This window comes from Martes martes (genome assembly GCF_963455335.1).
Source record: "Martes martes genome assembly, chromosome: 8".
NCBI classification, from domain to species: domain Eukaryota; kingdom Metazoa; phylum Chordata; class Mammalia; order Carnivora; family Mustelidae; genus Martes; species Martes martes.
In genome coordinates, this window is record NC_137895.1 from 48396041 (window position 1) to 48413655 (window position 17615).

Here is a 17615-nt window from a genome sequence, read left to right on the forward strand (position 1 = left end):
TCAAATTAGCTACTCAAGGCAATGAACAGCTCCTGGAAGTGTTTTGTGTGGTCCTTTTAGTGCACCCACATAGTGTGTTAATGGGCTATATAATCAGGCAGATTTTAGGCTTGGTGGCAAAATAAGCAATTCAGTTCCAGTTGTCCTATATCCACCCACTCACGGTGTTTATGTTAACACCCTCTGAAGGCATCTGGGCTTTTGACCCCTGGTGTTCACACTCTTTTGTCTAAAGGAATTTTGAACAGGCATTTACTCAGTTCAGAAAAACAAGAAAATGACACACCTTAGGGTACTTCATGCCCCAGTTCAAACTTAAAGTTTAAGCTTCTCCCAGCTAAAAATAATTCTTCCTTTTCCTGAATTTTTCTAAAATTTCAGTGAACTCTTCTTTGCACTCCCAATCAGCTCTTTGTGGAACAGTTCTCTTCAGGGGGTGTGTCTTTGTCAGCAGAGGTGGTCCTGCGGAGATGAGGCTGGGGCTTTTCCAAATCTACTTTTTTGAAAAAGCAGGAAATATCCCTAAGTGTTTGGACCTTTCCTTCATACTTTCTCCTTGCCCCTTTGCTAGCCTGGTTGTCTTGATTTTGACATGAGTCTTGGATTCTGACGCTTGTTATTGACTCTGCTGAGTTTTCAGGCATCTCTTGCTCGTGCCAGATTCCTAGTATTGCCTTGCCCAGGTACTTCAATAACTCTATGCCTGCTAGGCTTGGTGGCCTGTCTCTGCTTCTCATTATATAATTCTGGGCTATGTCCGCTTCCTCTTGGGGCTGCTACCTCAAATGAAATATACCTACCACCATAAGAACTGGGACAAAACTGAGGACAGGATTCTCGGGAGCTTCTGCCCCCTAATATCTACCACTGTCTTTGTAAAGACAGAGCCTTGATAGAAGTTTGTTGATGAAATAATTTTTTTAAAAAAAATGCAGTTACAGTAGCATTTCATGATGTGGAAAGGAAAGTATTCAGTGAACTATTATTGGATGATCTTCTTTAGAGGAGGCACCACGGAAGGCGCAGAGGAATCAGAGATGGAAAGTTTGGGTCTCTTTCCTTAAGAAATGTACATGCTACTCAAAGTCTAGAGCTTGAGGGGAAGTCTGGGTGGTCATTTTGGAAAGAGATGATAGAGAATTTACTATCTGTACCAAGCAAATCTTTTTCTAGAGAGTTTTTTTTTTTAAGATTTTTTATTCATTTTATTTGACAGGCAGAGATCACAAGTAGGCAGAGGGGCAGGCAGAGAGAGAGAGGAGGAAGCAGCTCCCTGCTGAGCAGAGAGCCTGATGCGGGGCTCGATCCCAGGACCCTGGGATCATGACCTGAGCCGAAGGCCGAGGCCTTAACCCACTGAGCCACCCAGGCGCCCCAAGCAAATCTTGACTACATTAGGGGAATTATAATTTCTGAGCTGGAAAGATTCTTGAGAAAAATTGGGAAAGTCCTCTCTTGGGTTGTGTTGCTGGCTGAAGAATGGTGGTCCCTGAGGGGGGAGGGGGGATCCTGGCGAAGGGCTTGGCAAGGGAGATGTGTAAAACCCATGTGAGTTCATGAGCAGTTTTCCCAGGGCTGTCCATTCTACCTTTGGTTAATTTGTGGGGCGGGATATTGGTTAGAAAGGAGGTTTGTTTTTTTGGTTTTTGTTTTTGTTTTTTTATATGGGAATTTTATTTTATTTTTTAAAAGTTTTTATTGCGTTATGTTAGTCACCATAAAACACATCCATAAAAATACATCATTAGTTTTTGATGCAGTGTTCCATATGGGAATTTTAAAAAATCACACAGCCTCCTGGAGATCAATCTCTTTTACTGGCTTAGCATGACTTTTAAAAATAATGAATCTGTTGTGATATGCAACCGAAATTCTGACTTTTTTTTTCAAAGGGGGGGCCCCAACCTTACCAGTAAACCTGAACTTTTTCTTAATGTCACAGATGCTGTGGTCAAAGTAGTTTTGGTTATGAAGCAAGCTCTAAAAAAATAGAACAACCAAAGTGATCTTCCTCTATATACACTGTAAGTTATCTACCACAGTATCTCATTGGTGAGGTAGACTTGAGAGCTCAAGTAAGTAGGTTATCCAATCATCTAACCAGCGCAAGGAACTCTCTGGCTGCTGCCAGTGACAGGAGCCCAGAGTGGGGTGGAGGGAAATGCAGGTGAATTGCATTTGGAGGTCTGGGTTGCTGTTTGCTGCTCTGTCTCTTGCCTTTGCCAAGCACAAGCCATCTTCCTCCGAGAAAGGTTGTTACTCAAGCGGAACACTGTCCCAAGCTGTTGACACACTGTATGTCAAGGCAGCATGGCTCAAAACAACAATTCCAGTAAGTATTAGGCTCTGCTTAAGATGATGGTGAAAGGACATTTGTCATTATGGATGAAACTTATTTCCCTTTGTTTTACTGTAGGAAGACCGCATAAAAAATATACGATTATTAAAAAAGAAAACAAAAAAGCTATTTATGGTAAGCCAGGGGTTTTTGTCTCTTTCATTTTTCTACTTGTTTGATGCTTTCTCTCTAGCATTTTAATTTTTCCAGATGGCCATCAAGTAATAATCAGGCGGGTGTTTCAGCGACATTTTAACAAAGCTATTCATGCTTTACCTTAGGCAATTTCCTATATGTCATTTATAGAAAAACTGCAGATTCCAAGAACAGCTTCTGTCCTTCTTCATGGAAGATGTTTTTGGGCAACTCCAAGTACAAGTCTGCAGGGAAATACATTTTGTGGAAGAACTTCACAGTCTTAGGCAGCTGTTGAGCCGCTGTGTAAGTATATCTATCCGGCAAATATGGTGAGTTTGAACCTAGAAACCTACCTAGCAAGTAGGAAGCTATCTCTGCCCTACAGGGTGAGTAATAGGGGCTTTCTAACTGTTGGCTTGTGATCCCAATGGACAGTTTATCAACAGTGAACCAGCACTGAATAAGCATGTAGCAGGTTTCTTTTTCTTTAACTCTTTCCTTCCTTCCCTCCTTCCTTCTTTCCTTCCTTCCTTCCTTTCTCGTACTGATGAGGGTTTTTAGATTACTTTTTTCTTAATTATCTAACTTTTTTTTAGTGATTCCTTTTTTAAGGCATAGTCTCGGTCAAAACTTTAAAAAAGGGTGGTATGTCTTTTTTGGGACTTAAATTACATCATGCTATGGTATGGTCACCGTTGGTCACCACAAGCAATGAGGAATTCATTAGGAAGGTAAAAGTGACCATATTTCTCCATAAACATCCCCAGTAATAAAGGCCAGTGCAGAAAAAGGAAACCAAACACATCAAAATAATAACCCAAGATGCATGCAGTAGTAGTTGACTTGCCTCTGTGGGGAGTGGTGGATCTTTTCTGTGAACTTGCTCGGGGTCCAAGGATGCTTTCCCAGCCTCTTGTGCCCGCACCTTGCGGGAGGTGTAAGGACGGAGTGGTGATGATTGCTAGGTTGCCAGGTGGAACAAGCTCTCTACTCTAGGGTATTATGGTCATTGAGACTTAAATGCTGGGCAGTTGGAGGCAGATTTTTATTTCTTAAGAGCTAGAATGTCTTTTCCTTGTGGTCCATAAAAGTACTCCAGATCTCAAGTTGCAGATCAAGGCACAGAGGCATTTTATGTGGGTGAGCTGGTCAGTTAAGTAAAGACTTTGAATGAATTTGCCTTCTCCTTTGCTTTGGTTAGTTTGTGTTTAAATTACGTCCTTGTTTGAGACGTGGGTTGCATGGTCTTCCATAAACTCTCTTATTCCATCCAGAATAGCGCAATGAGAAGAATTACAAACTGGACCTTTGTAGAAGACAACAAATGCTCTGGGCCAGCTCCCTTGCCTAAACCAGGGGAAGGAAACTCACTTATCTCTAGCTGTTTCTATACTTGACCTAGAGGTCATCTTATTAAGACAGTGAATAGTATAAATAGTCTCTTAAAATTAAGCTGAATTATCATATAATTTTATATTTCATCCCCCCCACAAATGATTAAATCATAATTACTCCTAGTAGAGCATTTTCACCACTGAAAGATGGACGAGGGGAAGATCCCTTGAAAGACTTGATATAGGGGAAATAATGCCATGTAAGGCAGCCACTGTAAGCTAGAGTGAGTCTAAAGGAATAAGTGAGCGTCTCCCTGAATTTCAGTGTCTGGTGACTGGCATCCTTTTCAGCCTGGCTTTGTTTGTTTGTTTGTTTGTTTGTTTTGCCTTTTAAATGCATTCTGTTTCTCTCCATGTTTTCGTTTGAACCCTGGTTCCTCTGCGTAGGTGCTGGTCACTGCATTAGCCATCCGATTTAATCTAACGGTCTTTCAAATGAAGTTGTTAATGATAGGGAGGCACTAGAATAAATCCTTGCCTGGTACTGTAATGGGTGTCTGGACATCTGGAACCCCGAAGCCATTCTGCTTTCCTATCAATTAGGTTTCCTCTGCTCAAGTAGCGAGAGAACACGTAATGAGCTGTAACAAAAACCAAGCGATGTTCTAGAGGAAAGATTTAGAAAACATAAACTATCTAGGGTCTCTGGTTTACCTTGATTTGTTTTTGAGAAGTTTTTTGTTTTTGTTTTTTTCTCCTGAAGAGACCTGTCAATCAAGACGCTTCTGTCCAAAGAGATGTTTGTTTTCGGGATGCGGGCCACACAGCAGATGGGAGCAGCGGGGCGCCCCTTGCGCGGGTTTCGTTGCTTACCAAGGTGGCTGGCACCCCCTTGTGGCCATATGCGAGCATATAGCCAATCAACCTCCCAAGGGCCACCTAATTCTGGGCTTTCCTTCTTACTTTCTCCCTCCCGAAGCCCACCGTTGCTAGCTCCAGTTAATTTGTCTCACAAACTGTGGAGTTTATGCCTTGGGGTAAAACAAACACTTCTGTGAAACCGGAAAAGAAAACCAGAGGATGAGCCGGAGCTTTGGAAAGCCTTCTCAAACATTGGTTTAGGGAAATAGGTGCTTTCTTTGCGCTTAATCTTTTGGCCAGTCATAATTTTGTATTTTTGATAATAGAAGCTGGTATCTGTTTCATATAAATTTACTGAGCATCTGCTCTCATGAATAACAAGGGAAGTGAAACAGACAAAATCGGACTTTCCTGAAAATGGTGTTGTAAGGACAAACGAAAACACAAACGCCTGAAACCAAAGGGCTAAAAGAAACGAGTCAGTTTTGCAAATTGACTTTTTGCAGGTCGGCTTACAGCGGGGTGGCCTGCTTCTATATTCTCTAGGTCCTGGGCTGGATGAGGAAGGCCAGTATGATATGGTCTGTGCTCTCGGGAGGGGCAGGAATAACAGGGGAGAAGCTTGAATAAAGGCTTGATGGTATGAAAGGACACACCATATTCAGGAAGCTGCAAGTAACTGAGTGGGAATGTGAAGTGGCTTGGGGAGTGGGGAGAGGAGGCTGGTTGGTTAGATTTTAGCCAGGAAATGCTGGTAAGGGCCTGGTTAAGAAAGACATGATAACGCTGACCTCTTTAATGAGGGTAGAGGGGTGGAGGGTGGGGGGTGAAGCTCGAGGGATTAAAAACAATGAGAAGAGCCTTGTAATAATGTGCCTGGGGTAAAGTGGTGGTGCTCTAGTGTCCTGGGGAAGGGCAAGGAGAGCGAGGAAGAGAGTAGAGTCTGGGATGATGCAAAGGTTCTTACTTGGGGGGCTGAATCAGGGGCGGGTGCTCATAGTAGCTTTAGACCTGCTACAAGTTTCAGAGTCCCCATTGCATCAGCATAATCATAAGACTAGAATGTACATTTTCCATATATATTTTGTGTGTGTTTAATATTTATGATGTACTTGTTAACAGTGTTGGGATAGAGTTGATATACAACTGAACACATTTTAAGTGTATAATTTGGTAGTTTAGACATGCATATACACCTCTGAAGCCATCACCACAGTTAAGATAATGAATATATCCATCAGTCCCCAAAGTTTCTTTGTGCCCCTTGGTGATTCCCTCCCTCTCTGCCTCGTCCCTCTCTGCCTCGCCCCCAGGGAACCACTGATCTGCCTTTTGTCACTATAGATTTGTTTGCATATCCTAGAATTTAACATAAATGGTGTATGTGTTATATTCTTTTATGTCAGTTTTTTTACACCCAGCATAGTTATTTTGAGATTCACTCCTGCTATTAGTGTATCAATCATTTATCCTTTTTTATTGCCAACTAGTATTCTATTGCAATGATATACTATAATTTACATATCGATTCACCTACTATTGGTTATTTTTCTCCAGTTTTTGTCTCTCACAAATAAAGCCATTATGAATAATCACATACAGGTCTTTGGATAGATATGTTCATTTCTCTTGGGTAGATACCTAGGAATGGAATAGCTGGACTATAGGTTAGGTGTACATCTTATAAAAAAGATGGCTAAATTGCTTTCTAAAGCAGTTGTACCATTTTACATGTTCATCAATAGCGTGTGAGAGTTCAGTATCCTTGCTCTTACTTGGTAGAGTCAATGTTTACAGATGCCAGTCAGTGTAGTTGGAGGGTGGTGTTATCGCATTGTGTTTTCCATTTGCATCTCCCCATTACTGAGGTTGAGCATCTCTTTATTTGCCCGTTTACTGACAATGTATCTTCTTTGATTTTGATATTTTGCTCATGAAAAAAAAAATGAGGTTGGTTATTTTCTTACTGAGTTTTGAGTATGTGTGTTTTAAAATATATTCTGCATGCAAATCTTTGATCAGATATATAATTTCAAAATATTTTTTCCTGTTCTATGACATCTTCTCATTATTTTAAAAGTGTCTTTTGAAGAGAGAAGATATTTTACATTTTTTAAAGGTCTTATTTTTATTTATTTGAGAGAAAGCAAGAGAGAGAGTGGGGTAAAGGGGGAGGGAGAAGCAGGGAGCCTGATACGGAGCTCGAATGCAGACCCCAGGATCATGACCTGAGTCGAAGGCAGATGCTTAACCAACCGGGCCACCCAGGTGCCCCGACATTTTACATTTGGGTGATGTCCAATTTATCAATTTTTTTCTTCAGTGAATCATAACTTTCATGCCATATTTAAGAAATTTTTATTTAACACAAGGTCAAAAGAATTTTTACTTGTTTTCATCTAGAATTCTTCTAGTTTCAGGCTTCACATTTAGGTCAATGACTTTTTGCATCTATTGGGATGATCATGTGATTTTTGTCTTTTAGAGAACTGATACAGATTACACTGATTGAGCTTTAAAGTTAAGCCAACTTTGGATTTCTGGGATAAACTCTATCTGGTAATAATGTGTTATCCCTATCAGGTATTGTTAGGTTCAATTTGCTAAAATTTTGTTAATAATTTTTGCATCTACATTTATGAGGGACATTAGTCTGTTGTTTTCTTGACTTGTAATATCTTTGTCTCATTTTTGGAATTAGTATGATGCTGGTCTCATTAAGTAAGTTGGAAAGTATTCTCTCCTCTTCAATTTTCTGGAAGGATTTGCATAGAATTGGTCATTTGAAGCCATTTTTGAAGCCAATGGTCCAGTGAAGCCATTTTTGCCTAGAGTTTTCTTTATGGGAAGATTTTAATCTAAATATTCTATTTTTTAATAGATGGCAAGGCTATTCAAGTTATCGATTTCTCCTTGAGTGAGCTTTGATAGCTTGTGTTTTTCAATGATTTTATTCATTTCGTCAAATCTGCCAAATCTTACCCACCAAATTATCTATGCTATTTCCTCACTATCTTTTTAATGTTTTGTAGAGTATAGGTTGCTGTCACTTCTCTCATTCCGAATATTGCTATTTTTTTGTCTTCACCCTTTTTTCTAAAATTTTATTGAAATTCATCAATTTTACTGATTTTTGAAAGAGCCAGTTTTAGTTTAATTGATTTTCTCTATTATCTTCTGTTTCGATTTCCCTGATTTCCATTCTGAACTTTATTATTCCTTTCTTCTGTCACTTTTGAGTTTAATCTACTTTTTTCTTTCTAGTGTCTTATGGTGAAAGCTCAGGTCACTAACTCAATGTCTTTTGGTGCTTTCTTAAGGTGGAAACTGAGATTATCAGTTTGAGGGTTTTTTTTTTTTTAATCTTTTCAGTGTAGGAATTCAGTGTTATAAACTTCCTTTTTAGTATAACTTTAGCTACATCTCACAACTTTTGCTATGTTGTGTTTTATTTTCATTCACTTTGAAGTACTTTCCAGTTTCCTTTTTGGTTTCTTCTTTGATCCATCAGTTATTTGGAAGGATGTCATTCAGTGTCTATATATTTGGGATTGTTCCAGATGACTTTTTGATTTTGATTTCCAATTTGATTTTACTTTGGTCAGAGAGCCTCCTTTATATGACTCAAGTCCTCTATTATATATGTTGAGCCAAATTATGTGGCCCAGAATCTGGTTAATTTTGGTAATTTTTTTGTGTATTTGAAAAAGAGTAGATGTCTTGCTGTTGGGTGGGGTGTTCTAGAAGTGTCCACTAGATCAATTGATGGTTACTGTTTTTCAACTTTTCTCTGTCTTTGGTGACTTTCTTTCCACTTATTTTCTCAATTATTGACATCTCTGACATTAATTGTGGAGTCTTCTATTTCTCCTTGAAGTTCCATCAGTACTCATGGAGTTCATATATTTTGAGATTCTGCTATTAGGTGCATAAATATTTATGATTGCAGTGTTATCTTGATGAATTTACCCCTTTATTTTATAAAAGTACCCTATTGTCCTTAAGAATATTCTTTGTTCTGAAACCTACTTTTTCTGATACAAATAGAACCATTTCAGTTTTCTTATGGTTAGTATTAGTATGATATATTTCTCTGTCCCTTTACGCTTAATTTATTTGTGCTTTTTAGTTAAAGTGCATTTTTTGGAAAGATTTTATTTATTTATTTGACAGAGGGAGAGAGATCACAAGTAGGCAGAGGCAGGCAGAGAGGGAGGGGGAAGCAGACTCCCCGCTGAGCAAGGAGCTCGATCCAAGGACCCTGAGATCTGACCTGAGCCAAAGGCAGAGGCTTAACCCACTGAGCCACCCAGGCGCCCCTAAAGTGCATTTCTTATAGGCAGCACATATTTAGGCTCTCTGTGTTTATCCACTCTATCTTTTTATTGGTAGGTTTAGACCATTTACTTTTAAGTGATTGGGCTTTAATATGGTTGCTGTTGAATCTACCACCCTGCCTGTCTTCTATTTACCCAGCCTGTTGTTGGTTCCATTTCCCTCTTTTTCTGGCTTCTTTTTGACTGATTTTTAAAATGATTCTCTTTTATCCCTTCTGTTAACTTAATAGTTATAACTCTTTGTGTTCTGCCATTTTTGAGACTTTTCATTCCATTGCGTAGAACCAGGTTTCTATCTGGTATCTTCCTTTTCTTTGAAGGATTTCCTTTAACGTATCTTGTAGTACAGTTCTAATGGGGATGAATTCTTTCAGATTTTTTCTTTCCTCCTCTTCTTCCTTCTTCTTCTTATTTATTTGTTAAAAATATTGGGACATTTGCCTTACAAAGTTTCTCATAGTCTGTATTTTGATGATTGAATTGTCATAGATTCATTCAATATTTTTTTTCTTTATTTTCCATACATAGGTAATTATGCATAGGTTCTTGATCGAATTCAGGCTTGATGTTTTGGCTGAATCAATTCATTTGTAGTTTTGTGTATTTTTCATCAGAGAGGCATATTGTATATGGCATTTATATTTACCATGTTAGAGTCATTAATTATTATAATTATAATTATACAATTATAAATATAATCATAATTATAAAATTATAATTATTTATTTTATATATATTTGTATAGTTATTAATTATAGTCATATATAAAATAAAAATAAATAAATAAATGAAATATGTATAAAAATAAATATATAAAAATATATAAATATAATATATAAAATATATAATTATATAATTGTATATATAATATATAAATATTTATTTATATTATAATTTAAAATATTATATGTATATTATAATATACAAATATATATTTATAAATCATTTATAAATTATTTATTTATAAATGATTTATAAATTATTTAAATATATTATGTTTAATAAATATATAATATATAAATACACACTATGGAGTATTATGCCTCCATCAGAAAGGATGAATACCCAACTTTTGTATCAACATGGATGGGACTGGAAGAGATTATGCTGAGTGAAATAAGTCAAGCAGAGAGAGTCAATTATCATATGGTTTCGCTTATTTGTGGAGCATAACAAATAACATGGAGGGCATAGGGAGATGGAGAGGAGAAGGGAGTTGAGGGAAATTGGAAGGGGAGATGAACCATGAGAGACTATGGACTCTGAAAAACAACCTGAGGGTTTTGAAGGGGCGGGGGCTGGGAGGTTGGGGGAGCCAGGTGGTGGGTATTATGGAGGGCACGTATTGCATGGATCACTGGGTGTGGTGCATAAACAATGAATTCTGTTACGCTGAAAAGAAAATAAAAAAAAACAAACAAACCAGCCCAACAAGCTAAAAAGAAAAAAAACAAAGAAAAAATTATATTTAATAAATATATAATAAATATATAAATAAATAAAATATAATATCTATAAATAGAAATATAAATAAATATAAATATAAATATAAATATATTAATATAAGTATATTGTATTATAATTTATTATATAATTTTTATTTTATAAATATATTTATATATTTATTAGTTATTATATATAATTATATATTTATATATTATATAATTATAATTATTTTATGATACTTTACAAATTCTATTATACCTTCTTTATTTATAAGTGGGAGTAATTCTGTGAATATCACTTACCCCTTACTACTTGGCTGTCTTGAGAGACTTATCATAAAAAAGGCAGCACAAGTAGTTAATTATTTTTCTTTACTTACCAGTTTTCAATATAAGGAATTGCTTTTCTAACATTCTTTTAGGGTGATCAATGAGTTGTTATTTTGTCCCAGTGTTATTATTAACTCATGGACTTATATTATTTTTCTTTTCTTTTTTTTTTTTTAAAGATTTCATTTATTTATTTGACAGACAGAGATCACAAGTAGGCAGAGAGACAGGCAGAGAGAGGGGAGGAGGCAGGCTCCCCGCTGAGCAGAGAGCCCGATGCGGGGCTCGATCCCAGGACCCTGAGATCATGACCTGAGCCGAAGGCAGAGGCTTTAACCCACTGAGCCACCCAGGTGCCCCCTTGTGTTATTTTTCATTTTTGAGGAGTCTTTCTGATTTCTGCAAGCTTCCTGCCTTTAGGGATTCTTTGTATGTCCACTAAGACTGGCATTTTATTGAGCCACTCCTAAGAAACAGCACCATGATAATTATCATGATAGACCATTTGGTCTGGAAAAAAAAAAAGACAAATTAAAAAACAAAAAGAGATAGTACAATCAAGTCTGAAGTCATATACTGAGGTCAATATAAGACTTTACGTATGATTTTGTATTCTCCCAGAGGTTGTGAAAATGCTGTATATGTTTATGATAGATGTAACATAATAGAACTCTTCAGAGAAAGAATTTAAGGTTGTTCTTTTGAGAAAACACTAGGAACAATTAGTTCTCTGCAGGACTGTACTCTGTGTAGCTGTCTAGTCCTTGACACCCATTTTTCATTTCCTCAGAATGATCAGTAGAGACAGATTTTCCATTTGTGCTTTAGCGGTCATACACAGTACACATTTGTATGATTATTCAAAACATGAGGAGATTGGGGTCACAATACTACGGATTTTATCTGTTCACCCAAGTGTCTTTAACAAACCAAAATGCTCACCAATGCCCAGGACATGATTCATTCTGTTATTAAACCATAGGCTTTGTGAAGCCTGAAGCCATAAGCTGGTGCTTGCATTGTATTCATTGATTCATTCATTCAATGAACATTTATTGAGCATCTAGTATTTGCTGAACACTATTCCAATTAGCAACAATCGCGCCTCAGATAAACCTCATTGGCTACCACAAGGCCACCTCGCAAAGCTACTGCTGAGCCCTATTCCAGATGCTGGAACAACAAAAACTGCCAGATAATGTCTCTGTCCTTTTAGAACTCCTTGAAAATGCTTCCAGTCTCCGCTTCTGCTGGGGGCTGTGTAGGAAGCAGATGCAGGAGGAGCTGGGGCAGGGCTGGAGGCTAGGGGCCTGAATGCAAGACCTGGACTCCAGCCATTTTAGCTGAGACCAGAATGGTGTCCAAATCATCTCTGCTCCCTTCAGTCTGGAGCACTGACCTTCCTCTGCCTACTTGTCCCTTCTCCCTGCTCCTGCCACTTTATCTTACTCACCCTTCAAGGTGCAACTAATTGGTTTTCTTCTGGAAGCCTTCTGGGATCCCACAGTCAGGCTGCCTCTGCTGTCTTAGAGCAATTGTATTTTTTTTTTTAAATCACAGTATATATCACATATTATTTGCACCACTGTCTGTCTCATGTTGTGAGCCATCACTTGTGCCCCAAGGCCATTTTTATCTTGCAGGCTACCTTTAAAGATTAAATCAATCGGGATGCCTGGGAGGCTCACTTAGTTAAGTGTCTGATTTTTGGTTTCAGCTCAGGTCATGGTCTCAGGGTCATGAGATCGAGCCCCATGAAATCCAGTGGGGCTCATTGCTAAGCATGGAGTCTGCTGGAGATTCTCCTTCTGTCTCCATCTGCCCCTTGCTCACGCTCTTTCTCTGTCTCCCTCTCTCAAATAAACTTGAAGAGTTGCCTGGTGTTAGTTATTTCACGACTATCTCACACTTTTCTTTGAGCTCTAGTTATTCTAGTCCTATGACAAATGGCCTAGAGTCTAGATCATATCTGCTTTGGTCAAGTGTGTCAAATAATACAGCCATTCCTACAGTAAAACGGCTGACCCTGTGATGGGCATTGCTTTCAGCAAATGCGACTACACACTGAAATAGAAGGTAAAGGAAATCGTTCCTTCAGAAATTTCTCTTTCCGAGGAATGTCATCTGAATTGTGACTGTAAAACCTGACTGTTCTCCTGGGTCTGTAAACATGTTGACAACAGTGAAGAAAAGGAAACCTACGCAGGATCTCTAGTAGGAGGTCATTTACAATAAATGGAACTCGTGGCACCAGAAAACATCCCATAAACCAACACAGCCCTAGTGGCAATGCTCGCAGCTGTAAGTGCTTCGTGCTGTTGCTGTTGGGATGGTTGTTGTTGTTTTGACAAACCTTGTTTTTTCCTTTCCTGCTCTTCTCGCTCTTCCTTGATGGAGTGATGCCTTTGTTGTCCTTCCCACCCTGGTGTAGGATGAACTGCAGGTCAGAGTTCTCTGGGCAAAGCCATAGTCAGCAGGAATGCCTTAATGACATTTAACTTCTGTAATGTCCAGACTTTGGTTAGTTTCTTTGGCTTCCCACTTTCAGTTTAATCTTTAAATCCCAGCTCCTGCATGCTTGACCCTGGGCCATGTGACTTGCTTCTGGGCTTTGTAGTTGATTCTTTGCCTCTGAGAACTTGGATACAGTGCCTTGGAGTTAGGCAAGTGTTGATTCTCTTGATGAAGTTCTCTTTCATCCATTTGCAAGATTTGGACCAACTACTTTTATATTAGATGATTTCAGGTTAGAAGGAATGAGCATCTAATCAAACTCTCTATTTATAAATGGGAAGACTTCTCTAAATTCTTTCCATAGCTACGATCTTGGCTGAACCTAAACTTGGTTATTTCTAGAATTTCCTTTTGTAGTTCCAGTCTGAAAAACAAATGATTTTGAAAGGGTGGGGGGAGGAGGAGGTTGGGGGAGGCTGGTGGTGGGTATTATGGAGGGCACATATTGCATGGAGCACTGGGTGTGGTGCATAAAAAATGAATTGTTACACTGAAAAGAAATTAAATAAAAATATTAAAATTAAAAAAAAAGTGTACACACACACACACACACACACACAACCCCCCCAACTGTGGGATTTCTTCTGTTTATTATCACATCATCCATTTTTGAGTTGAAATCTCTGTCTCTGTCTCTGCCAGTCAGCTTAACCCTTTAAAGCCATCTCCAGCATTTCTCTTCTGTAATGCAGAGCAGAGATCTTCGAGCTAATCTGTCTTTGTAACTGGATTTTCAATGTTTTCAACAAGAGACTGGCTTAGTTGGAATGTATTTTCTAAGTCATGCTGGTTTTTGTTGTTGTTTTGTTTTGGTATAATGGAGTGGTTTTAAGTACAGACTCTGGACCCTGAATATTTGGGTTCAGGTCTCAGCTCTTCCACTTACTGTGTGAACATAGGCAGAATATTAACTTCTGTGCTTCAGTTTCCTAATCTGTAAAATGAGGATAGCAATAACACTGATTTTATAGGATTGTGGGGAGGACAGAGGACATGAATATGGTCGGAGCCTTCAGATTAGTGCCTGACACCTGTTGACTGTTATTATTTTCCCCTAACAATCTTCTCAGTATTTTGTCTTCACTTGAAGGGGAATTGAGATAAAGAAGAAAGCTCTGGGACCTGCTGAATTTTTATCTTCTAATAGTGATGGGTATTTCATTGATTTTCCTATCCACAGCTCCTATTTAGTAACTTTTTGTTTGTCTTCATATCTTTGTGTCTAGCCCTAAAGGTTGACACACAGTAGGCCCTTCATCAACATTTGCTTAATGAATGAATGGATTCTTTCTGACTGTACTCTCTGACATTGGTTACCATTGTCCTGGATCTGTCATGCACTGTTTCGACCTCCCTGGATCTGGTCTGGGTTGAAATGTCCTCTTCTTAATTCAGGTCTCTTATCACAGGGCAGTCTAATGCCATGATTGTGAATCCTGCAAACCAGACCTTACCAGAACGTTCTGTGTCTGCAGCTCTTCTGTGCTTAATCAGGGAAGCCACCTTGACAAGAAGGATCTCTTCCTCACTCTGCAGGGTCTGACCTGAAAGCAGAGTCCCCATTTGGGCAGTTGTGACACCATCACCACCTTTACACCCCGTAATAGCATATGGGATATAGCTGTCATTCATTTTAGTTGTCTCCTCTTGATAAGGAAGAGACTACATGCTGCCCATTCTCCCCGCTCTCCTCCTGATTGTGTTCTGGGCTAGAGGGACGTATTGGTTGACACTGGCTATGTTTTGATTTTTTTCAATAAATGTTGTCATTTATCTGCTTCCATTTTGTGAATTTTAATGGTTATCTTTGTCGATGTCCTTGGCCCTATTTTATCACTAGGATAGGACCTCCTGTGCCACCTTTGGCAAGTGACTTAAACACTGGGCCTTGGCTTCCTTTTCTGTAAATTGAGAAGAACTGACTTATACAATCTCTTTGGTCTATTCCAACACTAAGCTTCTATGAGTAAAAACTAAAGAGATAAATTAAACATTTTCACCTTTTTCTTCCATTTTCTTTAATGAAGCCTATGGAAATTTGTGGGCACATAAAGGACAAAGTTAATGTCCTCCCACTTGATTTCTAAGCGATTTCTGTGCTCAGATAGGGACTGGAAATTCACCTCCACAAAGGAGATAGGCCATTTCTCCTGGCCTGGCTACTAGCCATCTTCTTCAAAACGCCAACCTGCTCCTTCTCCTTTTGTAGAAACTAAAATTTCCTGGTCCTTTCTCCTGGCAATCAACACCTGAGTATTGTACTCTGCAATGCACATAGCAGACAGAGTGATTTTTCAAAAAAGAGAATTTTTTCTTGTTGGTTCCCACATCTTCCATGTTTCCTACATCTTCCTCTTTGGATTGACCTAGCCAAGTTGTTGTTCTTTTAGTTTCTGGGAAGTACTAAGCCTTTCCGCCTCAGGGCCTTTGCACACCTTCCCCTCTGCCTGAGTTATTCACTCCTGCGCATCCTCCCCAACACCCTCTTTCTTTTTTTCACTTCCTCATACAACTGAATCCTTCTTATTTTTCAGATCTCAATTTAAATGTCATTTTTCAGAAATGCCTTCTCCGATCACCCCATTGAAAGTAGGTCATTCCTGTAAATTCTTTTCATAGAGCCCTAGGCAATACAAACACAGATTTCATCGTAGTTTGTTACTTCCTGTTTTTAAATTGATTACCTGCTTATGTACCCGCTTCTCCCATGAAACTGTAACTAACCTCGATGATGACAGAAACCAACTATTATTTACCTGCCAGTGCACACCTATGCCCAGGACATTATACCTGCTCACTACATGTTTATTGAATGGATGGAAAAGTATTATTAGAGCCTCTTCAATAATCTAATCTGTGTTTTCTGTTGATTTTTTAGATTTCCTGTGCTTCCTCAGCTAGAGAGATGAAAACGATTACCAGAATGAAAAGAACATTTTATGGGGTATTTCAAGTCATTGTTTTTGAGTACTCTGTTTTTTTAAATGTGAAAAATTTCTGCTTTTATATCTTCACTTTATCTGCAGATTGGAAACAAAGGAATCTACAAAGCTATCAGTGAACTGGATATTCTTCTTTCCTGGATTAAACAATTCTTAGAAAGCATTAAGTAACGCAAGGAGCCAAATGCACGGATTGGATTGCTAATTTGGAATATAATGCGAACCCCTGGAAATACATTTGTAAGAGTCTATTTCTTTAAAAAAGTTTTTGTGCAAGTGAAATGATGCAGAATAGACTATGGGAATTTAACATAATAAAGTTCTGGAGATACGTAAATTGTCACTAATATGTACGTTTTCTTTATTTTCAAAGAATGCTTTCACTTTGAACATGTTTTGTTATTCCCAAGTACATTGTATAAACTTAATCTAAAGCTGTATCATCAGAATTAATTCACATAATATTTGTGGAGGAAAAATTAAAGCTTTTTGGGATACAATCTAATGTTATTGTGACTTACATAGATGCTATGTATATGATTATTACCTACTGAAGGGTTTGATGATTATCAATTATGCCTGGTATGAACTTAGCTCCTAACAGATTTTTATTTTAATTAAATACTCTGTGTTTCTTTCTCCTGGATGTCCTTTCTATGAAAGCATGCTGGAATTTCATGAGTACAGCCAGTGCAGCCTTAGGCCAACAGTAATGGGAGGCCTACTTTGTTTGTTTGTTTATTTATTTATATTGAAGTATACTTGACACACAATGTTATGTTAGTTTCAGGTGTTTTGAGAAGCTTATACATTGTGCTATGCTCATCACAAGTGTAGCTACCATCTGTGTCACCACACAATGCAATTACAATACATTTGACCATATTCCCTTTGCTGTGCCTTTCATTCCCAGAACCTATTCATTTCATAACTGGAAACCTGTATCTCCCACTCCCCTTCACCCATTTTCCCAATCCTCAACCCCTCTCCTCTGGCAACCATCAGTTTGTTCTCTGTATTTAGTTATAGTTCTGTTTTGGGCAACTTCCTTCCTTTTTTTTTTTTTTCTAAAGATTTTTTATTTATTTGAGAGAGAGAGAGAGAGCACACATGCACACATGTGTGAGGAGGAGGAGCGACAGAGGGGGAGAGAGAGAATCTCAAGCACACTCCCCAATAGAGCCCAATGCAGGGCTTGATCTCACAACACTGAGATCATGACCTGAGCCAAAATCCAGAGTCAGATGCTTTATCGACTGAGTTACCCAAGCACCCCTGGACACCCTAATTTCTTGGAGAACACTTGGAAGAGCTGGGACCCTGGGGACAGGAATACACACCCTGGCTTTGCCATGGACTTGAGAGGATGCAGTGTA

At 38.4% G+C, this 17615-nt stretch overlaps 1 protein-coding gene across 3 annotated transcripts; it reads left to right on the forward strand.

The window, feature by feature from the left end:
* The first annotated feature begins 2145 nt into the window (after window positions 1–2145).
* On the forward strand, window positions 2146–17132 carry IL26 (interleukin 26). Of its 3 annotated transcripts, XM_080812175.1 has the most exons (5): window positions 2146–2332; window positions 2417–2473; window positions 2645–2779; window positions 16176–16241; window positions 16324–17132. In XM_080812175.1, exons 1-5 carry the CDS (start codon window positions 2162–2164, stop codon window positions 16408–16410), a joined length of 516 nt encoding a protein of 171 aa, XP_080668301.1. In that variant the 5' UTR covers window positions 2146–2161; the 3' UTR covers window positions 16411–17132. The 3 variants fall into 3 exon arrangements, with proteins under 3 accessions (XP_080668301.1, XP_080668300.1, XP_080668302.1); XM_080812174.1 differs by having other exon boundaries at window positions 16176–17125; XM_080812176.1 differs by lacking the exon at window positions 2417–2473 and having other exon boundaries at window positions 16324–17117.
* The last annotated feature ends 483 nt before the right edge of the window (window positions 17133–17615 follow it).